Source organism: Mauremys mutica, chromosome 21 (genome assembly GCF_020497125.1).
Source record: "Mauremys mutica isolate MM-2020 ecotype Southern chromosome 21, ASM2049712v1, whole genome shotgun sequence".
Taxonomy (NCBI): domain Eukaryota; kingdom Metazoa; phylum Chordata; order Testudines; family Geoemydidae; genus Mauremys; species Mauremys mutica.
The window spans coordinates 23,578,920-23,605,586 of NC_059092.1; the positions used below are offsets into that span (position 1 = coordinate 23,578,920).

The 26,667-nt window shown below is 45.3% G+C and overlaps 1 protein-coding gene across 14 annotated transcripts in view; it reads left to right on the top strand.

Moving 5' to 3' along the window:
- EIF4G3 (eukaryotic translation initiation factor 4 gamma 3) overlaps nucleotides 1-26,667 on the top strand; it is a 502,573-nt gene that overhangs the window by 243,360 nt on the left and 232,546 nt on the right. For 11 of the 14 annotated variants that reach the window (XM_044996525.1, XM_044996530.1, XM_044996527.1 and 8 more), the window contains 4 exons: nucleotides 4,474-4,653; nucleotides 5,298-5,412; nucleotides 22,077-22,186; nucleotides 26,011-26,133. In XM_044996525.1, the coding sequence (XP_044852460.1) occupies nucleotides 4,474-4,653; nucleotides 5,298-5,412; nucleotides 22,077-22,186; nucleotides 26,011-26,133 (528 nt within the window). Of the gene's footprint in view, nucleotides 1-2,577; nucleotides 2,599-4,473; nucleotides 4,654-5,297; nucleotides 5,413-22,076; nucleotides 22,187-26,010; nucleotides 26,134-26,667 lie in introns of all 14 variants that reach the window. The other 3 variants (XM_044996532.1, XM_044996537.1, XM_044996538.1) reach the window with 1 other exon arrangement.

Genomic DNA, 26,667 nt, shown 5'->3' on the forward strand with positions numbered 1-26,667 from the left:
ATTCTCACTCAAATTTGCATGACCCTCTGCCCCCCCCAAAAAAAAAGTTTTGGTTCTTCTTCACCACTGGGTTGACAACATATTATCTAAACAATGGGTGGTATTCTCCTCTCACATTAGTTGACAGAAGTGTAATTTGTTGATTTCCCAGTGTCTGTCTTTTTAGAAGTAATGAAATCATTGTGCCTTTGCTCTCCTTCTCCCAAGAATCATAACTGGCTCTCAGCAACTTTTACTATGACATATGCAGTATTATTTCTTAAAGCCCAGCTATCTCCTCACTATGGGTTCACTTTGTATCCAGAACTGCAAGGATAGATAGCTGTGTAACAGTTTAATATAAGTATCAGAGGGGTAGTTGTGTTAGTCTGGATCTGTAAAAGCAGCAAAGAGTCCTGTGGCACCTTATAGACTAACAGACGTATTGGAGCATGAGCTTTCGTGGGTGAATACCGACGATGCATCTGACGAAAGCTCATGCTCCAATACATCTGTTAGTCTATAAGATGCCACAGGACTCTTTGCTAGTTTAATATAAGTCCTCAAGCTTGCTAAGCATGCCATGTGTTTTGGAAGACACTGTTTTGGTTCTAAGTGCACTTTCATTCCACTGGTGACAGCAGAAAGAGGAGCCAGTTTGTTTCTCAAGAAGTAGAATTGTTTTAGAATTGCATTCCTGTGACTTTACAGACAGCTTCAGATGGTTTTTTAGACACACTGATTGATGGTAAAAAGCCATACACAAATCAGTAATTTCCATTTCCATACATTTCTTCACTATTTTGGTGGCCTATATTGCATATTTGCTAGCCAATTTGTTTCCTCCTAAGAATGGAGTGACCTTGTTGGAGAGAGAGGCAGGTTTCACATACTTCAGTTCCAATGTTGAAGGACCACAGTCTTTATTTTTTGAATTTGAAAATAATATTGATTTTTTTTCTATGGCAGCTGTGAACACATGATATTGACTGTAGATATTGACCTAGCAAGCTGTCACACTAATTTGGACAGTGGAGAAACCCTGGCTAGTCGACATAATGAGAGACCAGACCAAAGTTGAGTCTCCATCCAATCTATTTCCACCTTGAATACATATAGAAACAGAGGGACATTGATTCTGTATGAGGAGCTCCATTGTGGATCACTGGTGGGCTAGAAGTAACTACATCTCAGCAAGCCAGCCAAGAGGCTGTCAAAGACTGATACCAGAGGAAGAACTACAGAGAAACAACCTTCATCCTTGAACCCTACATACAAGCCTGTTCTTGCTCATCTTTGCTAGCTCAAGAGATTGCATAGGTTAAAAGGGGAAAACACAAAGGTGGAAGAAAAATGAGATTTATAACTGCAGTCCTGGCAAGATCATTTTCAAGCCTATATCTGTTGTGCTGTGTCAGTAAGAATATCAAATCTCTAAATTGTTTTCACACTCTCTTTCTGGTGTCTCTGGATACTGGAAATCATACAAATCTTAGCCACGATCAGCATGAACTTACCACATCTCCTATGTCAGATAGTGATTGGTCCTCCAGGGCTAGACAACCACCTAGTTTCCACTAACCCAGAAGTTTGGAAGGATTTTTTTTTTCCCCAAACAATTGAGCTTTCTTCTGATTCAAAACACATTGTAGGGTATGACTGATGATACAATTCTTCATCCAGGTTAACGGCTTAGTAATAACATTTTTGCTTTCATCTTCATATTCATTTTATCTGGCCTTTAGAGAAAGGGATTAAGTGTTGAGATTTATGGAGAGAAATCATTCAATACGGGGACTATCATAGTGTCTCAAAATCTTCAAGAATGACCAAAGTGACTATTTTGTTATCACTGCCACAGTTTCCAAGTACAGGTGCATCATAAGATCCTGCTGCCTTGCTCTCTTCTCCAGTGGACTTAAGAGTGAAGCATATATATTGGCCCATCCTTTCCCAGTGCCAGGCCAGCCTTGCTTAGCCCAGGCTTCCATTCCCCAATAATTATCTGCCTCTCTTCTTCCCTGTACTCATGGTATAGCTTGCCATGGGCTGACTGCTTGCTTTAATGCACCAGATCAATCAGCAGTGGTTGCTATAGAGTGATATGTGATGACGTTACTTTCTGCTCAGCAGTTTGAAGCACATATCTCTTATTCTTCTAGCCTTGGTATAGAGTTGGAGACCAAATCTAGAATTTGAGCATAGGTTTATTTCTATTTAGTGCATAGTGCTATTTCTGGACTAACAATATAACTAAGAGAGGAAGAGAAAAATGTTTGAAGTTAAGAATAAGCTGCACATTAAGTCTTTCTCCAGTATTCTGTTTGCTGCACATTTTAATTTTTTTAACTTGTATTCTTCAGTGTAAAACTTTCTAGAAAACTTCTGCTTGAAACATGCTTGGGATTCTGACAGGAAAAGATTTCTTGATACCAGCTCAGTATCTTTCCTGCTCTGTTATATAGAAAACAGGATAGAAAGATTATTGAAACTATTACATTAGGGCTAATGTTATATCCTGTCCCTTCATATTGATCTGTAAGTTGTTCCATTGGCTTTCTTTCTGTTTCCTGTTGCTTTCTTGCTTCGTTATTGAAGGGAGGATTCAGACCCATCCAGGTAATTTTAACTACTGGTTCTGCATGGCATAAGTGTTTCTTTATCACATATTTCATTATTAAATTAGTGAATGTATTAATGTATGATGCATATCTTACCTGTTTAGTTTCAAGATTATTAAGACTGTAATAGGAGTGAGGGCTTTTAGTGCCCTGAATGCTTCCACATCCCAGATGCTGATGCTTCTCTTAAAGAGAGTTAAGACCTGAGCTACTGTCATAAGTCTTCTCCCCCACTTGGAGCTGTTGAGTTCCAAGATGGGGACCTGCATGGACTCCTCTAAACTAAAATCCTAGTTTAGATCTGGTTCTCGCTGCCACCAGTCAGTTTAAAGTGTCTGACACACTCCCTGTTCCCCAAGCTTCCCCTGGGGAACCCAGATTCAAACCCCTTGAATCTCACCAGAGAGAGAGAAACAGCCAGTTCCCCTCCCCCCCCTTCCCTCTCTCCAGCCTGCTCCGGAGAGATTACACACCGAGTCAAATCCTTGACTCAACACAAAGAGGGACTCACCTCCCCTTCCCCTTCCCTAGTCCTGGAGAGAGATACCTAGATTCAAACTCCTTGAATCAAACAAAGAGGGATTTCCTATCCCCCACCTCCCTTTCCCCTAGTCCTTGGGAAAAATACCTTGATTCAAACTCCTTGAATCAAACAAAGAGGGATTCACTTTTTCCCCCTCCCCTTCCCCTGAAAATCCAAACAAGGGAAGAAATCAATCAAGTTCTAAAAAAGAAAAGATTTTATTAAAGAAAGAAAAAAGTACACTATCTCTGTATTACCATGATGCAAAAATACAGGGTCTAACTTATAAAAACTGGAGAGACTTCCCCCTCCCTCCTCCTCAGAATAATCAGTAACAGCAACAGAAATAAAGAATTTTCTTCAGCAAACACACAATTGCAAATGTAGAAATCAAATTATAAGACTAATTCGCCTTTCTAATACTCACTATACTGGATAGTAGGAAATACTCCAGGAGAACTTGGAGACATGTCTGGCCTCTCTTAGATCCAAAGAGAGCACACAACTCAAACAAAGAACACAGACAAAGCCTTTCCTCCACAGGGATTTGAAATTATCCTGTCCCTTGATTGGTCCTCTGGTCAGGTGTTCCTCAGGTTACTGAGCTTGTTAACCCTTTACAGGTAAAGGAGACTTTAACCCTTAACTATCTGTTTATGACAGCTGCATATCACCAGGTTGCTTTGTTCCCTGAGGCTTCTGTGTGGGCTACACTTGTGTGGTGGGTTACTTTATGCAAGTGTGCTGGAAAAGTTTGGTGCAACTTAGAAAGGGGTTGCCACCTTTTTGAAAAAGGACATGTAGGCCCTTCAAACTTTTAGTAGGGTAAAGAGGCTAAGTATGGGGGGGACCTACAACCCCCATAAAAGTCTGAATTTTAGCTTTTCTGGAATTTTTTCAGTGCAGTTTCCTTGATCTTTTACTGCCTTATGAAATCACTTATAAAGTTGGTATTTTTTTCAATCTACTCCACCCTATAAAGTACATTTTGCATAGAATCCTTTCCTCTGACCTTTAATCTGAAAGCTGGTGCATATAATTCACTAGACACTCATTAATAGTTACACCTTTATAGTTTAAAACTTAACTGTTTGCTTTTAGTCTGTCTTTCTCACGTTGTGCCTTGTAAAACTGAGGATTGTGTGTAAATGGCTATTGTTAAAAAACTAATGGAAACTGTCCTGCAATTTTCTGAATGGGTGGCAACCCTCTGAAAGTGTGTTTGGTTTTGTTTTTTTAAATTACAATATGGTTTTCTCTACTATTATTTGATATTGCAAATTAATTTTCTTTTCAGGGAAAAATAACTTTTGACTTTTTTTGTTTTCGTTTTTTTCTTCCCTCTTCTAGTTTTTTCAGCGGCCTCAAATACAGCCTTCTAGAGCTGCCATCCAGAACAGCAGCCCTTCTATCCGTCCTGGTGCGCAAACACCAACTGCAGTGTATCAAACCAACCAACACATCATGATGGTTAACCATCTGCCAATGCCGTATCCAATGCCCCAGGGCCCCCAGTACTGTATACCACAGGTAATATGTTGCCTAAGCACATATGAACTTGGAAGAGCTACAGTTATTTCTCCTGGATTAAAAGAAGGTGATCTTTTGGGACTGCAGGAAAGGTGGAGGAAAAGGCTGATATAATTAGCAGCATAACTCCTGTCCTTTTTCTTCTTTAAATGTATACATTTATCTATTAAGGCAGAGGGTGGAGAGGGGATAATCATAAATTGTATCCTTTTTATTTTTGAGATAAATTATTATTCTAGAATTTATTCTCTTCCTCTGAAGGAGATGATGGAAAATTAAATTCCTCAAAAACACCTAGTACTGTAACAGCTCTTAAATTGATTTAAGAGCTATGCTATTACTATTAAACATTGGGCTTTCTTTGAGTCCTGCATTACAGAAATGAGGGAAATGAAATCAAGTTGACTATGGTCTGCCTCAGCACTGATTTCCTGCATATTTTTACCTCAAATGACACAGCATGCATTTCATTATGTCGTCATTTTTTGGGGGGAGGGGCAGGCAGCATTCTGAATCTGTGTTTAAAAGGGCTTCATAGTCTCATTTTTAGGAATTGTTTAAAACCAGATTAATTACAGCTTCTGTATGTTATGCCATATCATATGACAATTATTTGTAAATTCCTTGTAATTTTTCTCTCCCAGTATCGTCATAGTGGCCCTCCTTATGTTGGGCCTCCACAGCAGTATCCTGTTCAGCCACCAGGGCCAGGCCCATTTTATCCAGGCCCGGGTCCTGGAGAATTCCCCAATGCCTATGGTAAGCAGGGTGGAAGATTGTGCAAGGTTTGGGGAAGGAAGGTATTGCTGGATATTTGGGGTGTGGGGATGTTTCTTGGTTTGTTATTTTTGTACAGCTGGTTTAATATTGTAAAGCCAAAATAATTCATTTGAATTCGAAACAGCTGCTAAATTTGAGCTTGTGCTTCTGATTAATCACTCTGTGATCATACATGCACACAGTTTTTCGTTTGCATGAATGTTAGCAGAATAACTGTTGTTCATACAAATATTCTTAATCATGTGCAAAAAGGAGTATTCATGTGTGAACAAGAGTATTGGCTGTTTGTTATTCACTGTCTATTATTATTATTATTTATTTATTATTAAGGTTGTTGATTAATTGCAGTTAACTCACGCAATTAACTCAAAAAAATTGATTGCAATTAAAAAAATTAATTGCGATTAATCGCACTGTTAAACAATAGAATACTAATTGAAATTTAAATATTTTGGGATGTTTTTCTACATTTTCAAATATTTTGATTTCAGTTACAACACAGAATACAAAGTGTATGGTGCTCACTTTGTTATTTTTTATTACAAATATTTGCACTGTAAAAATGATAAAAGAAATAGTATTTTTCAGTTCACCTCAGCCCAGCACTTTATCACGAAAGTGCAATCTACAAATGTAGACTTTTTTTGTTAGATAACTGCACTCAGAAACAAAACCGTGTAAAAACTTTAGAGCCTACAAGTCCCCTCAGTCCTAATTCTTGTTCAGCCAATCGCTAAGAGAAACCAGTTTGTTTACATTTACGGGAGATAATGCTGCCCACTTCTTATTCTTAATGCTGCTCACCTCAAAGTGAGAACAGGCGTTCACATGGCACTGTTGTAGCTGGCGTTGCAAGATATTTACGTACCAGATGCAGTAAAGATTTATATGCCTCTTCATGCTTAGGCCATCGTTCCAGAGGACATGCTTCCATGCTGATGATGCTCGTTAAAAAATAATGCATTAATTACATTTGTGACTGAACTCTTTGGGAATTATTTGTCTCCTGCTCTGTTTTACCCGCATTCTACCAATATATTTCATGTCATAGCAGTATCGGATGATGACCCAGCACACGTTCTTTTTAAGAACACTTTCACTGCAAATTTGACAAAATGCAAAGAAGATACCCATGTGAAATTTCTAAAGATAGCTTCAGCATTCAACCTAAGATTTAAGAATCTGAAGTGACTTCCAAAATCTGAGAAGGATGAGGTAGGGAGCATGCTTTCAGAAGTCTTAAAAGAGCAACACTCTGATGCAGAAACTACAGAACTCAAACCACCAAAAAAGAAAATCGACCTTCTACTGGTAGCATCTGACACAGATGATGAAAGTGAATATGCGTCAGTCGCAATGCTTTGGATCGTTATCGAACAGAACCTGTCATCAGCATGGATGCATGACCTCTGGAATGGTGCTTGAAGCATCAAGCGACATCAATCTTTAGCACATCTGTCATGTAAACATCTTGCAACGCCGGCTAAAACAGTGCCATGCAAACGCCTGTTCCTCTTCGAGTGATTGCTCATGTGTATTCCACTATAGGTGAGCGTGCTCGCCACGTGCACCGGTGCTGGAAGTTTTTCCCTTAGCAGTATCCGTAGTGGGGGAGACCCGCTGCGACCCCTGGAGTGAATCATAGAATCTCAGGGTTGGAAGGGACCTCAGGAGGTCATCTAGTCCAACCCCCTGCTCAAAGCAGGACCAAACCCAACTAAATCATCCCAGCCAGGGCTTTGTCAAGCCTGACCTTAAAAACCTCTAAGGAAGGAGATTCCACTACCTCCCTAGGTAACCCATTCCAGTTCTTCACCACCCTACTCGTGAAAAAGTTTTTCCTAATATCCAACCTAAACCTCCCCCTCTGCAACTTGAGACCATTACTCCTTGTTCTGTCATCTTCTACCACTGAGAACAGTCTAGATCCATCCTCTTCAGAACCCCTTTTCAGGTAGTTGAAAGCAGCTATCAAATCCCCCCCCATTCTTCTCTTCTGCAGGCTAAACAATCCCAGTTCCCTCAGCCTCTCCTCATAAGTCATGTGTTCCAGCCCCCTAATCATTTTTGTTGCCCTCTGCTGGACTCTCTCCAATTTATCCACATCCTTCTTGTAGTGTGGGGCCCAAAACTGGACACAGTACTCCAAATGAGGCCTCACCAGTGCTGAGTAGAGGGGAATGATCACATCCCTCGATCTGCTGGAAATGCCCCTACTTATACAACCCAAAATGCCATTAGCCTTCTTGGCAACAAGGGCACACTGTTGACTCATATTCAGCTTTTCGTCCACCGTAACCCCTAGGTCCTTTTCTGCAGAACTGCTGCCCAGCCATTCGGTCCCTAGTCTGTAGCAGTGCATGGGATTCCTCCGTCCTAAGTGCAGGACTCTGCACTTGTCCTTGTTGAACCTCATCATATTTCTTTTGGCCCAATCCTCTAATTTGTCTAGGTCCCTCTGTATCCTATCCCGACCCTCCAGCGTATCAACCACTCCTCCCAGTTTAGTGTCATCTGCAAACTTGCTAAGGGTGCAGTCCACACCATCCTCCAGATCGTTAATGAAGATATTGAATAAAACTGGCCCCAGCACCGACCCTTGGGGCACCCCACTTGATACCGGCTGCCAACTAGACATGGAACCATTGATCACTACCCGTTGAGCCCGACCATCTAGCCAGTTTTCTGTCCACCTTACCGTCCATTCATCCAGCCCATACTTCTTTAACTTGCTGGCAAGAATACTGTGGGAGACTGTATCAAAAGCTTTGCTAAAGTCCAGAAATAGCACATCCACTGCTTTCCCCTCATCCACAGAGCCGGTTATCTCATCATAGAAGGCAATTAGGTTAGTCAGGCATGACTTGCCCTTGGTGAATCCATGCTGACTGTTCCTGATCACTTTCCCCTCCTTTAAGTGGTTCAGAATTGATTCCTTGAGGACCTGTTCCATGATTTTTCCAGGGACTGAGGTGAGACTGACTGGCCTGTAGTTCCTTGGATCTTCCTTCTTCCCTTTTTTAAAGATGGGCACTACATTAGCCTTTTTCCAGTCATCCGGGACCTTCCCCGATCGCCATGATTTTTCAAAGATAATGGCCAATGGCTCTGCAATCTCATCGGCCAACTCCTTTAGCACCCTCGGATGCAGCGCATCCGGCCCCATGGACTTGTGCTCGTCCAGCTTTTCTAAATAGCCCCGAACTACTTCTTTCCCCACAGAGAGCTGGTCACCTCCTCCCCATACCGTGCTGCAGAGTGCAGCTGTCTGGGAGCTGACCTTGTCTGTGAAGACAGAGGCAAAAAAAGCATTGAGTACACTAGCTTTCTCCACATCCTCTGTCACTAGGTTCCCTCCCTCATTCAGCAAGGGGCCCACACTTTCCTTGACTTTCTTCTTGTTGCTAACATATCTGAAGAAACCCTTCTCGTTACTCCTAACATCTCCGGCTAGCTGCAACTCCAAGCGTGATTTGACCTTCCTAATTTCACTCCTGCATGCCTGAGCAATACTTAGCTGACACATCACGCTGTAAAGGGGGCTGCGCGCTCTCCCCACACTCAGTTCCTTCTTGCCGCCAGTGAAGGTAGTCGGAACTTGCTCCAGCCTTGACTGCAGCCTTAGTGGTATCCAGTTTCCCTGGAAACTTCTTTGCTGAACTTTCTCTCGCGAATGCCTGGCTCGGGGCATGCCCCATGGCCCAGGCTTCAAGTAGTGCGACTCCTGTCGCAACTCCATGCCCAGAAGCGATCCACACAGTCAGTGTCTTCGCTGTCTGGGCGAGGCTCACATTAGTGAGAAGTGTAAAATTTGCCGCTCCTTCAAGCTGCGTACAAAGAAGGAGCGTGAGATCCGACTCCGAGCTCTCCTCATGGAGTCGGCATTGGCCCCGGCACCGGCGAGTCGAGCCAACCCTGCGTCCGGCACCTCATCTTCGGTGTGCAGTGAAGCAACTCCGGTGTGCCGTCCTGATTCCGCGCCCTGTACCATGTCCTAGGTGCGCAGCGAGGCGCCGTCGACGAGCTGGCACCGCTCCCCTGCTAAACAAGGGAAGACTCAGCGGTGCTGAGAGAAGGAGGGGTGAGGCCAGACCCGAGTTGGGCAGCCCACGATCCCCATCGGGACATAGACCTCTGACTCGCGCTGAGTGGAGTAGTCCAGTCCCGTCCGCACGAGCCTCACCCAAAGTACGCATGCCTTCGACGCCAGAGGCAGCTCAGGCCGTGCGTGATATCCTGGTGCTTCCGGTGCTGGGTGTGCCGCCTCAGTCGGGCCCCTGGTCCAATGGGAAGCCGCCCTTGGACACCCATCAGCCCTCAGATGTTGAAGGTCGAGGTACCTTCCCGGGTCGAGGTGCAGAGTATAGCCCCATGATGCACATCGACTCCGCGTCCCGAGACTCCGGTCTCGGACGCTGTCAAGGAGGTGACAAGAGACGGCGCCGTTCCTCCTCCAGCCAGTCCGAGAGGAACAGGTCTCACCGCCGTTGGCACCGACGCTCGTACTCAAGTGCCCGCCATCACAGAGGCTATGCTCGGAGTGCGTCCCGAGAGCCCTCGGCACCAAGACGCCGTGGTCACAGGCGCCGCAGGGAGTCCTGAGACACCTCTTTGGACATTTACCTCTCGACTTCCTCTAGGTTGAAGTCTCGGGGCAGGAGCCGTCACGATAGAGACTGCTCCAGTTGTTCCTACGGCACTGTGCATTCCTCCAGGATTTTGGAGTCGGCGTGCAGCCGTCTCTCCCCGGACCGCACCGCATGAGCAATCAGCCCTGTCGGCGCCCGATGCGTCTCATTTCCAAGTCGTTCCCTGGCAAGGACAATGGTGCCACTGGGCACCGTGTCCTAAGGCTCCTGCACAGTCGAGACCTCGCTCCATGGCGGGAACCTCTCAGGGCCGCCCTGCGTCGCCTCCCCGGCACCGGGATCAGACCGCGGGTGCCGAACCCCCGGCAACGACTCCGGCACCAGACCCGGACGTCAAGCCCACGATGCATCCATAGCCATCCAGTTAACATTTTTTATTCGTTTTTCTCCTATTTCAAAAAGTTTGGCATTTAGTCAGGGAGCAGAGAAGAAAACCACGTGACTTGAATGGCCAGCTACATACCATGAAGAGCAAATCGTCAAAACAGTTTGTAAACAGCCCAAAGACTGAAATTACATAACAACATACATTTGCCAAAAATAAGCATGGTTTGTGAATGATTCACTAAGAGTGAAGGCTAAAATTATTCCATAACTTATTTGCAACAAATTATTTGGCCAGCAAAGGGTTTGTCTCATGGAGAGAGTGAGTGTGGTTTTTGTGGTAGAGAGTTTGGACGGTAGAGGAGTTTTGTGGGAAACACTCCAAATATGACAGACCTGTAATAACAGATTAAATGTTGATAGTTATTGTGATTTATATGAGAAAAGATGTGGCGTTAAGGGGACACTGTATTAAATTAATCTAAATTTTGTAACAAGGATCGTTTTGTGGAACCAAAACCAACATGTTTTAATGAACTTTTTAAAATGACAGTGAAATACATTCCAGAGAGGAAGCAATCTCTATCCTCTGCAAGATGCATTTCCAGACTTTTCATCCCCCCCAGACCTCCCTACAGTTCTTTCTGCATAGAGGGTAGAATTCGGCCTTTATTATAACAATCTAATTTGAAATATTAGCTATGTATGGGTTGTTGCTGTTACTATGCTGACAATGTCCCTTTAAAAAAGTGGTATATGTTTACTAACATCAGTCCATTTTCACAACATCTTCCTTGTTGAATTTGCGTGAATTGTAGGAATAGGTAGCCTGTAAGTAACAATGCATGTTAACATAAAACAGAATGGCTGTACTGGGTCAGACCAAAGGTCCATCCAGCCCAGTATCCTGTGTACCAACAGTGGCCAATGCCAGGTGCCCCTGAGGGAGTGAACCTAACAGGTAACGATCAAGTGATCTCTCTCCTGCCGTCTATCACCACCCTCTGACAAACAGAGGCTAGGGACACCATTCCTTACCCATCCTGGCTAATAGCCATTAATGGACTTAACCTCCATGAATTTATCCAGTTCTCTTTTAAACCCTGTTATAGTCCTAGCCTTCACAACCTCCTCAGGCAAGGAGTTCCAGAAGTTGACTGTGCTGGCCATTAATTTCATTTGGTGGCCCCTAGTTCTTATATTATGGGAACAAGTAAATAACTTTTCCTTATTCACTTTCTCCAGATCATTCATTTTTTAATATACCTCTATCATATCCCCCCTTAGTCTCCTCTTTTCCAGGCTGAAAAGTCTTAGCCTCTTTAATCTCTCCTCATATGGGACCCGTTCCAAACCCCTAATCATTTTAGTTGCCCTTCCCTTAACCTTTTCTGATGCCAGTATATCTTTTTTGAGATGAGGAGACCACATGTGTATGCAGTATTGAAAATGTGGGTGTACCATTGATTTATATAAGGGCAATAAGATATTCTCTGTCTTATTCTCTATACCCTTTTTAATGATTCCTAACATCCTGTTTCCTTTTTTGACTGCCGCTGCACACTGCATGACATCTTCAGAGGACTAGCCACGATGACTCCAAGATCTTTTTCCTGATTAGTTGTAGCTAAATTAGCCCCCATCATGTTATATGTATAGTTGAGGTTATTTTTCCCAATGTGTAGTACTTTACATTTATCGACATTAAATTTCATTTGCCATTTTGTTGCCCAATCAGTTAGTTTTGTGAGATCTTTTTGAAGTTCTTCACAGTCTGCTTTGGTCTTAACTATCTTGAGCAATTTAGTATCATCTGCAAACTTTGCCACCTCACTTTTTACCTCTTTCTCCAGATCATTTATGAATAAATTGAATAGGATTGGTCCTAGGACTGACCCTTGAGGAACACCACTAGTTACCCCTCTCCATGTGCTCCATACTGTGACATATGCTGGTTACTTACTTTGTAGGTCCATATTCTGCAATAGGAGCTAGGTGGGTGGATCCCTGTGCCCACATAGGTCCCTTTTAAAGCCACTGGGGCTTTTCATGTAGGTGCGGGGGTCTATCTATATGGATCTCATTGCAGGATTGGTGCTTTGGCCAGTAATTTAATGTAGGCCAAGAAATGTCACTTCTGGGTATTTTAATTACAGTTGGAAAAACTATGATGGGTGATGGTGTTTGTCTTGTTTTGTTTTATTTGCTATTTGGTGCGTTTGGGGTAATTTTTGAAGGGTCATGAAATTGTTTTTTTAGACCTTTATTCTAGTGCCAACTTTCACCAAATTTCATCAATTTTTTTTAATTCACTCTGGTGATTCAATTCACTCTTATCTAGTTGTTTTTTATCTGTAGATCTCAACATTTTGGTATTTTATTAATTTTTCATTTTGCCTTATGTAATCTTACTGTTGAAAGGTAGTGGCACAAAATTCTGAAATCTGCTGGATTTGCTTTGTCATCAACTTTTCATGCATTTTTCATGTTACTTACTTATTCCCATAATACAAGAACTAGGGGTCACCACATGAAATTAATAGGCAGCAGGTTTAAAACAAATAAAAGGAAGTTCTTCTTCACGCAGCGCACAGTCAGCTTGTGGAACTCCTTACCTGAGGAGGTTGTGAAGGCTAGGACTATAACAGCGTTTAAAAGGGAACTGGATAAATTCATGGTGGTTAAGTCCATAAATGGCTATTCTTCTTCGAGTGCTTGCTCATATCGATTCCAATTAGGTGTGCGCGCGCCGCGTGCACATTCGTCGGAAGATTTTTACCCTAGCAACACTCGGTGGGTCGGCTGGGCGCCCGCTGGAGTGGCGCCGCTGTGGCACCGGATATATACCCCTGCCGACCCATCCGCCCCTCAGTTCCTTCTTACCGCCCGTGTCGGTCGTTGGAACAGTGGAGCGCGGCTTAGCTGACCTCCACTTCCCTAGCTACTCGTAGTTCTCTCGTTAATTCTTGTATATATAGTTCAGATTTATATAGTTGTAGTTAACTTTATTTGTTTGTAGTATAGTTAGTGTCTATAGTTCAGAGGGGTTCGGGGATTATCCCCTTCCCCGCACCTGGTGCCGGGGTCTATGCCCGGTTCACCGGGTTTCAAACCGTGCTTGGCCTGCCACAAGCCGATGCCGACAAGAGATCCCCACGACTCCTGTCTTAAGTGCCTCAGGGAATCTCACCTAACAGATAAGTGCCGCATTTGTAAGGCCTTTAAGCCGAGAACAAAAAAGGAGCGGGACTTTCATCTCAAGCAGCTCCTGAGGGAGGCAGCTCTTACTCCTCCGCCCTCGGCACCGAGCGCTGGACAGTCTTCAAGAAGCGCTCCCTCGGCACCGGATCGCGCCGGTACCGCCAAGGCCTCTCGGCACCGGCCGTCGCCGGCACCGACGTCCGCTCGGCACGGAGCCCTCTCCCCGAGGATGAGGAGGCACAAGACTCCTGCTGCGTCCGAGCCACCTGCTCCGCAGCCCGAGCACTATACTAAGTCGGATCGCCCGGCACCGATACCTGCCGTGGCACCAACAATATCGGCACCGTCGACTCCGGCCACGCCAGAGCCGTCGAGTCCGGTGCCTGAAAGCTCCCTGGTACGAGCTGTGGTTGAGCTCACTATTCCCTCCACACCGGAGACTTTCCACGGCGAGGGAGTGATTGCAATGACAGCGTCTGCGCTGCTTCAACCCCCGGCACCACCGGTGCGGGTTATGTAGTCGATCGGCAAGCCTGCCTTGATCAGACCAACCTCCAGCAGCACCACAGAGCGGCACCGTTCACGATTACGGTCCCGCAGACGTTCTTGGTCCGTTGCAAATCCAGGTCCCGATGCCGCTCGCAGTCCCGGCACCGTTCTCCATTTCGATACCGGTCGTACTCGCGGCACCGGTCAGAGTTCCGTTCGCCGGCCCTGTACACTCAGCACCGCTCCAGCTCCCGGCACCGCTCCAGGCACCGGGACTCTCGTAGCCACTCCCGACGTCGAGCCTCGAGATCTTGGTCGACCTCCCGGCACCGCTCCGGTCACAGGTCCTGTTCTCGCTCCCGGTACCGGTATGCCTTCCGGTACCGATCCCTGGTGCCACGTCCAGCGAAATCAGCTAGAGAGGGAGACTCTGCCCAGGGCTTTTCAGCTCCTCCATGGCCATCCAGACATGCATCAGTGTCCTCCCGCACGGGCAGTTCATACGCGCAGGATGGTGATTTGGATGTGCCCACCAGAGTCTTCCAGGAGCCTCAGGCCCAGGACCCTGGCCCCCATCAGTGGTCATCCTGGACAACTTGGGTGTACCACGACGCCAAAGGCGTACCTGTGATCCCATCTCGCTCTGTTCCGTCAGAGCACTGGGTGCCACAGGCGACAGTTAGCCGCCCCCCTCCGACCGGTACAGAGGAAGCCCCGGTTCAGCCACTGGGCTCCCAGATCCCACCGGAACAGGAGGTCGTCCAGGAGCATGAGCCCACACAGGACCCGCTTGTCCCCAGCCTTTCTTCTTCCTCCCCCCCAGATGAGGCGGTGGCAGGAACGTACTCCTCAGGCCCTCCTCCAATTGACTTGAGGGGCCATCAGGACCTCCTGAGACGGGTGGCGCTCAATATGAACCTCCAAGTGGAGGAAGTCTCGGAGATAGAGGATACGGTCGTAGACATTCTGTCGGCTGACGCCCCCAGTAGAGTGGCCCTACTGTTCATTCGGATGATCCAGGCCAATGCGGATACCATCTGGCAGTCTCCAGCCACTATCCCGCTCGCGGGCAGGGGAGTCGAACGCAAGTACATGGTACCCTCCAGCGGGTATGAGTACCTATATGTACATTCTCCCCCCTGCTTCCTGGTCGTCCAGTCCGTCAATGAGAGGGAACGCTACGGCCAGCAGGCACCAGCCCCTAAATTGAAGGAGGCTAGGCGAAGAGACTTACTGGGCCGTAAGGTGTACTCGGTAGGGGCCCTGCAACTCCGTGTAGCAAACCAGCAAGCCCTGCTTAGCCGCTACAATTACAACACCTGGGCGGTGGTGGGCAGATTTACGGAGTCCGTTCCTCAGGACTCCCGTCAAGAGTTTGCTGCCCTCCTGGAAGAAGGGAAGAAAGTGGCGAGAACTTCCCTCCAGGCCCCGTTGGATGCAGCTGACCCCGCTGCCAGCACTCTAGCCTCGGGTGTTGCCATGAGGCGCATTTCATGGCTCCAATTGTCGAGCCTTCCCCCGGAGCTGCAGCATACTATGCAGGACTTGCCCTTCGTTGGCAAAGGCCTGTTCTCAGAAAAAAACTGACCCTAGGCTGCAAAGCCTAAAGGACAGCAGGGTCACTATGGGCTCTCTCGGCATGCACACGCCGGTGACTCAGCACCGACCTTTCCGTCCCCAGCCTCACCGCCCTTACCCTGCGCCTAGACAAAGACGGGACTTTGCCAGCAGGCGTGGCCGAGGCAGTCGTGGGCGTCAGTCAGGACCCCAAGGGGGCCAAAATCAGGGTCCCTCTAAACCACTAATGGGGCCAAAGCCAAACTTTTGAAGGCACGCCCGAGGACGGCGTACCAGTTATTACCCAGGATCCGTTCCCTCTCTTTTACAACCGCCTCGCCTTTTTCCCCCCTGCGTGGTCCCTTCTAACCTCAGATCGTTGGGTCCTACGCACGGTGGAACTTGGGTACCGCCTCCAGTTTATTTCGTCCCCAACCTCCCACCCTCCGTCCTCGTCCCTCTTTAGGGACCCCTCTCACGAGCAATTCCTCTTGCAAGAGACGCTCCATGCGGACGCTCCTCACCATCGGAGCTATAGAGGAGGTACCAAAGGACGAAAGGGGCATGGGGTTCTACTCCCTCTATTTCCTAATCCCCAAAGCGTAGGGAGGTCTCAGACCTATCCTAGACCTGCGGGAGCTCAACAAGTTCATGATAAAGCTGAAGTTCCGCATGGTATCCATGGGGAAGGGCGCGTATTTTCACGTGGCCATTTATCCTCCATACGGAAGGTACCTCCGGTTTGTGGCCAACCGTCGTCATTCCGTATCTAGACGATTGGCTCATTCGAGGGACCTCCGAGGCCCAAGTTACCAGTCATGTGGACATCATCAAGGACCTATTCTTGCGTCTAGGCCTGGTGATCAATATAGAGAAATCCACTCTGGTTCCCACACAGAGAATAGAATTCATTGGGGGCCATCCTGGACTCCAATCTCGCCAGAGCCTGCTTACCTCAGCCTCGGTTTCAGGCGATGGTAACAATTATACAAGGTCTGTGGAACTTCCCTACAACTTTGGCTCGCACTTGCCTAGGTCTCCTGAGTCACATGGCTGCCTGCACGTTCGTAACCAAACATGCCAGGCTTCGCCTCCGTCCACTCCAATCGTGGCTCACCTCGGTGTACCACCCGGGCAGAGACAGCATAGACATGATCGTCTCGATCCCACCGAGCATCTTAGGCTCCCTCGACTGGGGGTCGACGCCCTCCCTGGTGTGTGCACAGATGCTGTTCCACCCACCTCACCCCTCAGTGTCCCTCATGATGGACGCCTCTTCTCTCGGCTGGGGTGCTCACCTTGGTCAGTTTTGCACTCAGGGCTTTTGCTCAGCTCAAGAGCTGGCCTTGCACATCAATGTCCGGGAGCTGAGAGCAGTCTGCCTTGCGTCCCAGGCGTTTCAGCAGCACCTACAAGACTGTTGTGTCTCAGTGTTCACAGACAACACAACGGCCATGTATTACATAAACAAGCAGGGAGGAGCACGGTCCTCCCCTCTTTGCAGGAAGCCATCCAGCTCTGGGACTTCTGCGTAGCCCAATCGATAGACCTGGTAGCGTCCTTTCTCCCAGAGGTCCGGAACACTCTGGCGGATCGCCTCAGCAGATCCTTCCTGTCTCACGAGTGGTCGATTCGTCTGGACGTTATCCATTCCGTTTTCTGGAAGTGGGTCTTTCCCCGCTTAGACCTCTTCGCTTCTCGTGAGAACAGAAAGTGCCGGACGTTCTGCTCATTCCAAGGCCTCTCCCCGGGCTCGATCTCGGACGCTTTTCTGGTGCCGTGGACGAGCCGTCTGCTGTACGCTTTTCCACCATTCCCGCTGGTTCACGGGGTCCTGCTAAACTCCGCAGGGACAGAGCGCACCTGATCATGATCGCTCCAGCGTGGCCCAGGCAGCACTGGTACACCATGTTGCTAGACCTGTCGATAGCCAACCCGATTCCCCTGCCTCTTTGCCCAGACCTCATAACGCAGGATCACGGCAGACTTCACCACCCAGACCTGCAATCCCTGCACCTCACAGCATGGCTGCTGCGTGGCTAAACCGATTCGAGTTGCGTTGCTCTGCCTCAGTACTACAGGTTCTCCTGGGTGGTAGGAAACCTTCCACTCGGTTAACATATCTGGCCAAGTGGACATGTTTCTCCTGCTGGTGCGACAAGCACAATGTTACTCCCAGCGAGATCCCGATCCATTCCATCTTGGACTACCTCTGGTCTCTCAAACAGCAGGGCCTGGCGGTGTCATCATTGAAGGTACACTTGGCAGCCATCTCTACCTTCCACCCAGGGGAGAGTGGCTGCTCCGTATTCTCGCACCCTATGGTTTCTAGGTTCCTCAAGGGCTTGGAGCGCTTATACCTCCAAGTCGCCGCCCCGCCCAAACCTGGGTCCTCAACCTGGTTCTAACCAGATTTATGACTGCTCCATTCGAGCCACTGGCAACCTGCTCGCTGCTATACCTGTCCTATAAGACAGCTTTCCTTGTAGCCATTGCATCGGCCAGACGAGTCTCCGAGCTTCAGGCTCTCACGGTGGACCCACCATATACTGTGTTTCACAAGGACAAGGTGCAGTTGTGACCACATCTGGCCTTCCTCCCTAAGGTGGTGTCGGCCTTTCTTATCAACCACGATATCTTCTTTCTGGTCTTCTTTCCGAAGCCACACTCATCGTGAAGGGAGCAACAATTGCCCTCCCTAGACGTCCGTAGGGCGCTCGCATTTTATATCGAGCGGTCAAAGCCCTTTCGTAACGCCCCAACTCTTTGTCACAGTGGCAGACCGAACGAAGGGCCTACCTGTCTCCTCCCAGAGGATTTCATCTTGGGTGATGTCATGCATCCGCACCTCCTGTGACTTGGCCCATATTCCATCGCGCCAACTCACTGCACATTCCACCAGGGCTCAGGCTTCTTCTGCTGCCCTCCTGGCTCACGTACCCTTCCAGGAAATATGTCATGCAGCTACCTGGTCCTCGGTCCACACCTTTGCTTCACATTATGCACTGGTCCAACAGTCCAGAGATGATGCAGCCTTTGGCTCAGCAGTTTTGCATTCTGCAACATCTCACTCAGACCCCACCACCTAGGTAAAGCTTGGGAATCACCTAATTGGAATCGATATGAGCAAGCACTCGAAGAAGAAAAGACGGTTACTCACCTTTGTAACTGTTGTTCTTCGAGATGTGTTGCTCATATCCATTCCAAACCCGCCCTCCTTCCCCACTGTCGGAGTAGCCGGCAAGAAGGAACTGAGGGGCGGATGGGTCGGCAGGGGTATATATCCGGTGCCATAGCGGCGCCACTCCAGGGGGCGCCCAGCCGACCCACCGAGTGTTGCTAGGGTAAAAATCTTCCGATGAACGTGCACACGGCGCGCGCACACCTAATTGGAATGGATATGAGCAACACATCTCGAAGAACAACAGTTACAAAGGTGAGTAACCGTCTTTTAGCCAGGATGGGTAAGGAATGGTGTTCCTAGCCTCTGTTTGTCAGAGGATGGAGATGGATGGCAGGAGAGAGATCACTTGATCATTGCCTGTTAGGTTCACTCCCTCTGGGGTACCTGGCATTAGCCACTGTCAGTAGACAGGTTACTGGACTAGATGGAACTTTGGTCTGACCCGGTACGGCCGTTCTTATGTTCTTATGCACGTCTAGCTTTTAATATTTTCATTTAGTATTTCTGAACTTCAGAAGTGGACTGAAAAGTTTGGTGGTTATACTAATTATTAAAATTGCTTAGGATCCCAAAATAGTGTAGTTTTAACAAATGCTGACTCACTTTAAAGGAAATGAACTCTAATTGAAAATAAGTTCTCACTTCAGTTATCATATCATGAACCAAGGTCTGGACTTTTTTTTTGTTTGTTCAGCAACCGTTAATCATAGAATCATAGAACTGGAAGGGACCTTGAGAGGTCATCTAGTCCAGTCCCCCACACTCATTGCAGAGCTAAGTATTACCTAGACCATTCCTGACAGGTGTTTGTCTAACCTGCTCTTAAAAAGCTCTAATGATGGAAGTTCCACAACCTTCCTAGGCAATTTATTCTGATCCTTAAGAACTCTGACAGTTAGGAAGATTTTCCTAATGTCCAATCTAAACCTCCCTTGCTGCAATTTAAGCCCATTGCTTCTTGTCCTATCCTCAGAGGTTAAGAAAAACAATTTTTCTCCCTCATCCTTGTAACAACCTTTTACGTACTTAAAAAAATGTTATCATGTCCCTCCCTCAGTCTTCTCTTTTCCAGACTAAACAAACCCAATTTTTTCAATCTTCCCTCATAGCTCATGTTTTCTAGACCGTTAATCATTTTTGTTGCTCTTCTCTGGACTCTCTCCAATTTACCTTCCTAAAATGTGGCGCCCATAACTAGACACAATACTCCAGTTGAGGCCTAATCAGCAGAGAGTAGAGCGGAAGAATTACTTCTTGTGTCTTGCTTACAACACACCTCCTAATACATCCCAGAATGATGTTCGCTTTTTTTGCAAAAGCGTTACACTGTTGACTGATATTTAGCTTGGGGTCCACTATGACCCCCAGATCCCTTTCTGCAATATTCCTTCCTAGGCAGTCATTTCCCATTTTCTATGTGTGCAACTGATTGTTCCTTCCTAAATGAAGTACTTTGCATTTGTCCTTATTGAATTTCATCCTATTTACTTCAGACCATTTCTCCAGTTTGTCGAGACATTTTGAATTTTAATCCTATCCTCCAAAGCACTTGTGACCCCTCCCAGTTTGGTATCATCCACAAACTTTATAAGTGTACTTTCTATACCATTATCTAAATAATTGATGAAGATATTGAACAGAACTGGACCCAGAACTGATTCCTGCAGGACCCCACTCATTATGTCCTTCCAGCATGACTGTGAACCACTGATAACTACTCCCTGGAAATGGTTTTCTAACCAGTTTTGCACCTACCTTATAGTAGCTCCATCTAGGTTGCATTTGCCTTGTTTGTTTATGAGACGGTCACACGAGATAGTGTCAAAAACTTTACTAAAGTCAAGAGATACATCTACCGCTTCCCCCTTATCCACAAGACTTGTTACACTGTCAAAGAAAGCTATCAGGTTGGTTTGACATGATTTGTTCTTGACAAATCCATGCTGACTGTTACTTATCACCTTGTTATCTTCTAGATGTTTGCAAATTGATAGCTTAATTATTTGCTCCATTATCTTTCCGTGTACAGAAGTTAAAGTGACTGGTCTGCAATTCCCCGGGTTGTCCTTATTTCCCTTTTTAAGGATTGGCACAATATTTGCCCTTTTCCAATCTTCTGGAATCTCTCCCATCTTCCATGACTTTTCAAAGATAATCGCTAATGGCTCAGATTTCTCCTCAGTTAGCTTCTTGAGTATTCTAGGATGCTCTTCAGGCCTTGGTGACTTGAAGACATCTAATTTGTCTAAGTAATTTTTAAACTTGTTCTTTCCCTAATTTAGCCTTTTCTGATCCTACCTCATTTTCACTAGTGTTCACTATGTTAGATGTCAAATCACCGCCAATCTTCTTAGTGAAAACCGAAACAAAGAAGTCATTAAGCACCTCTGCCATGTCCACATTTTTTGTTGTTGTTTTTCCTCCCCTCATTGAGTAACGGGCCTACCCTGTCCTTGGTCTTCCTCTTGCTTTTCATGTATTTGTCGAATGTTTTCTTGTTACCCTTTATGTCTCTAGCTAGTTTGATCTCATGATGTTGTGATAGTGACTTACATTTATCATAGCACACTCATCCCAAAAGTTTATGGTGATGTCATTGTGTTATCTCTGAATGAATTGGGCAGTAGGAAAGGGCTGATCATAAGGGAGACAATTTCAGTTTATATTTCTGAAATCATCATTGCAGGAGAAATAAAGAAAATAAATGTGGCAATGACTCTCTAATTCTGATACAGTAATTTGGACAATACCTGGTGTAGCTTTAATTTTTTGTTTTTCTGCTGATTCTCTTCCAGGGAATAGTTTGGTTATGGCTTTCTCTACACTGGTTAAGAGTCCAGTCTTGTTTCTTTAATTCTATGTAGATTTTTTTCAGTGCTTGAAATAGTCCTCACGGGTCTCGCAGCTCAGTAAAATGCAAGGAAGGGCAGATTTTCCTTTCTGTTAGTGTTGGCTGATTTCAGTAGTATTTTCAGTGCCTCTAGAAAGTTGATGCATTTGGCCATTTCCCCAGTCACATGAAAAAAGTGGAATAGTGACTCTCTCCATCACTTGTTATGTTATGATGTCATATTCTGATTTGATAGAAGTGCAGAAGAAACTGCACACAGGCTGCTTAGAAAATGGAGATTGAAACTGGGATTTCTCAAAGGACTTGAGGGATGATCAGAGGGCTGTCACTCTGATCTTCATTTACAAATGAACTGAATATGTGTTTCTATCTTGTTGTGATTTCCTAGGAACACCGTTCTACCCAAGTCAGCCAGTGTATCAGTCAGCACCCATCATAGTGCCTACGCAGCAGCAGCAGCAGCAGCAGCCTCCACCAGCTAAAAGAGAGAAAAAAACAGTAAGAACCTACTCTTCTTGTACTTTCTTTATGGATCCCCTAAGTCTGATATAGCAAGGCCGGGACATTGAAGGGGACACAATGATATAAAATTCAATATTAAACTCAGATTGTTACTCCCTAACCCTTCTGTAGGTTTTTTCCCCTCCCTTTTAGCTCCTTGTTAGTCTAGAACTTCTGATGATGGCAGGGCATCCAATAACAGTTGTGTATAAAGCTGGCTAGCTCATCTTATTTTTCAGTCTTCACAGTGTTGAATTTACTGGGTGGTGGTTTCTTATTCTAACTATAGTAAATGTGAAAGCTGCTTATTGATACTTCAATTGAGAAATTAATGCTTAGTGATTACCAAACATGGTATCAATTTATCTAGCTCAACATGTCTAAAATTGAAGAAATGGACTGAAGTACTGAAGACAGAATTCTCTTAAAGGAAAATATAAACATTGTTGAGAGTTGTTAGCAAGATAGGAAGGATTTCCTACATCTCAAAGTACAGGATATCTGTTTCTTTTGATTTCTTAAGATCAACTGTGACATTGGATGAAACTTTGTCTATTGAAATGGAAAAGCAGAACATTTAACTGGGTGGTACTGCAAGCAAGACATTTTTTGTAGCCTTGTCATCAACACATAGCTGTGATACTAAGTCCCTTTTCCAGGCCTTCTAGCAACTCTTCATCATCAGCTTTAAGAACAGTCTGTTCATTTTTAACATCCAAAAAATATCACAGATAAATCAGTAGTTACGCCATAAAAACCAATTCAAATGCAAAGACTTAAACTTGATAAGAAAGTTGCAGTCTTGTATGCTAATAAAATTATATTCAATGTACAGTAGAACCTCAGAGTCACGAGCATCAGAGTTGCGAACTGACCGGTCAACCACACACCTCATTTGGAACCAGAAGTGAGCAAGCAGACAGACAGACAGAGACACACACACACGCAAATATTGTACAGCACAGTACTGTGTTAAATGTAAACTGCTAAAAAAAAAAAGGGATCTTTTTTAAAAAAAGACAAGATAAGGAAACTGTTTCTGTGCTTGTTTCATTTGCACTAAGATGGTTAAAAGCAGCATAGTAAAATTTAAAAGCTGTATTAAGTCAACATTCAGTTGTAAACTTTTGAAAGAACAATCATAACATTTTGTTCAGGGTTGCAAACATTTCAGAGTTACGAACAAACTCCATTCATGAGGTATTCATGACTCTCAGGTTCTACTGTAGTAGAAAATGAGAAGTTTTAAAAAATGATTAAAGCCCTTCTTCCTAGATATACTCTTCTAGACAGAATTAAACTCACAGGCTTACACTACTAAATGCTGCAATTGAAGAAATAAAGGAAAAATTAAAGGAAGAACTAAAAGAATCAGCAATGATATAAATACAAGATGACTGGTTGAACATGATATATGACCCAGTAATTCTACAAGCATCTATACAAGGAAAATGTATTTTTTCTGCTACTGATTTGTTGTCTGGAAAAAAATGTGCAGATTATCACCTCCTGGTTGCTGTAGAGTCAATAGAGAAAAGTATGACAAGGGAGGTGTTTTCCATTTTCTCAGACCATAAAAATAAAAAGATTAGAAAACGTATCTAGTCCAGTGATCCTGACAAGTGTACATGTATTCAGTATATTCTTTAAACCTGAGTTTGAAGTAAAATCTAACACAATACTAAAGCTCATAGTGCAAAGTCAAAAAGTTCTTCTGGACACCATTAGCCTATTACATTCTATATAGATTCTCATAATGCTCATCAAAGTATCTGAGCACCTTCTGGTAGTGCATTAAACCATGTGACTTCACCACTTGTTTGCTTTTTCATCCTCTTATAGGGGGACACAGGGAGGGAACATGTAGAAGAATCATAGAGACCTCAGGAGGTCATCTAGTCCACCCCCTGCTCAAAGCAGGACCAACCCCAACTAAATAATCCCAGCCAGGACTTTGTCAAGCCAGGCCTTAAAAACCTCTAAGGATGGAGATTCCGCCACCTTCCTAGGGAACCCATTCCAGTGCTTCACCACCCTCCTAGTGAAATAGTGTTTCCTAATATCTAATCTAGACCTCCCCCACTGCAACTTCAGACCATTTCTCCTTGTTCTGTCATCTGCCACCACTGAGAACAGCCGAGCTCCAGCCTCTTTGGAACCCCCCTTCAGGTAGTTGAAGGCTGCTATCAAATCCCCCCCTCACTCTTCTCTTCTGCAGACTAAACAAGCCCAGTTCCCTCAGCCTCTCCTCCATAAGTCATGTGCCCCAGCCCCCTAATAATTTTCATTGCCTTCCGCTGGACTCTCTCCAATTTGTCCACATCCTTTCGGGGAGGGGGACAAAATTGGACACAGTACTCCAGATGTGGCCTCACCAGTGCCAAATAGAGGGGAATAATCACTTCCCTCGATCTGCTGGCAATGCTGTAGGAACAGGATTTTATAATTGTACTATGAGAATTAATGTATGATTTGAAAAGGCTGGATTTTGGTTTTTAGTCTGTTGCTGCTGCGGATAGCTGCCAGAATTAAAGGCAGCTTTTCTGGCCAATCTTTTCCGGTGTGGTTTACTACCTTCCACAGCACTTCCTTAATGGTGCGGTCAGGGCTGGCTTTTTAAGCGGGCCCCGCACCCTAAAGAAGAGCGTCTAACTTAGGCGCCTTTTTAATTTTTACTCACCCCGGCGGCACTCCAGGTCTTCAGCGGCATTTTGGCGGCAGGTCCTTCAGTGCTGCCAAAGATCCAGAGCGAGTGAAGGACCCACTGTTGAAACCATTTGAATCGGGCCCCGCACTTCCTAAAGCTGGCCCTGGGTGCAGTTCATGTGCTCCACCTGACCTGAGGATTGGGGTCGGTATGATTTATGAAATTTTTGTTTGATTCCTAAAGCTTGTAACATTGATGTATAAACCTCTCCCACAAAGGCCCCCCCACCCGATTAACAGAATCTGTTATTTCAGGGGTACCATACCTACACACCACCTCCTTTAAAAAATTCTTAGCTACCACCTTGGAGCTATTAGTTTTAGTAGGAACTCATGATGCACCAACGGAGGCTCAGGCTCTGGCATAGAGTTTAGATTGATTTTATTGACAAGTTGCCAAGAAGTAAAAAAGGGATTCCCAGTCCTGCCACAATTTTTTTGTGTGGCCTTGGGAAACTCACTTAGCCTCTCTGTGCCTCAGTTGCCCATCTGTAAAATAAGAATAATATACTTCCTCCTTCACAGAGGTGTTGTGAGGCTAAATCCATTAAAGGTTATGAGGTATTCAGATACTGTAGTGATAGGGACCTTAGGGGTTACTAGGTTTCTTATCAGAGTGTTCCCATGGTCCTTTGCCTTTTTCTTTTGTATCAACCTCTGGCTATCATGTTTAGTCCTATGGCTAGTAAGTGTCTGGTAAATTTAATCCAGAGTAGGAATAACTATACCCTTAGTTAAAGGGTCATGCACCATCATGGATTGATTTCTTTTCTTAATTGTTCCACTATTCCTCTGGATTTGGGAAAGATTTTGAAGAGATGCTCACATTTAGACCTGATTGTGATGATTGATGAGTGCCTTATCATCTTGTTGACAGTTATTCAAATAAGCTTCATTTCTTTGTGCCCACAGAATGCCATCTTAAATCAGAGCCATGTCAGTTTGCGATTATAGGTCTGATTTGTGTGGCATAGACTGACAGAGAATACACTGTATTTAATACTTAGTTTAATGGGAAATATATGACTTGTGCATGCTTTCCTTCTCTGTATACTCCCTAGCATGGTGTCTAATGAGAATACCCATTTGAAGTATTTCTCTATTCAATTCTGTAGATCCGAATCCGGGATCCAAACCAGGGGGGCAAGGATATAACAGAAGAAATAATGTCTGGAGGAGGCAGCAGGAATCCTACACCTCCCATTGTGAGACCCACCCCCACGCCTACCCCTCCTCAGGTAATAAGATGATGAGCTGTGGTAATGTCAGCCTTTTGTCATTAATGTCTGCTGAACTTTGCTGTTTGCTATAGCCACTTTCTGTATTTTCCATTCACACTAGGTGCATCATCACCTCGGGTATCTAAATGGTCCTTTCATAAATAGGCCATTTAAGGGTTGTTATTAGCCAGTTTTTGGTAATTTTTTGACAAGCCCATATTCAGAGAAGAGTTGCTGTTACAGACTTCCAAACCAGCTTTTGCATGGCATTGTCAGGAGCTGTTTTAAGCATTGTTACAGTAACTGCTTTGTTTCTAAAAGAAAGATCAAGGACAGAGTGGAGAAGGTGAGCTGATAATGGAAGACGGTTGAAAGGTAGACCTGCTCAATGCCAACTTTGCGTCAGTCTTTTCACAAAGAATAACATGCAACTGGATGACTAGTGAATTTACCATAGACAATATAGGGGAAGGGATGCAGATCGGGATAAGTAAAGGACACGTCAGAGATCTTCTGACCAATTTGAATGAATTCAATCAGCGGGGCCTGATG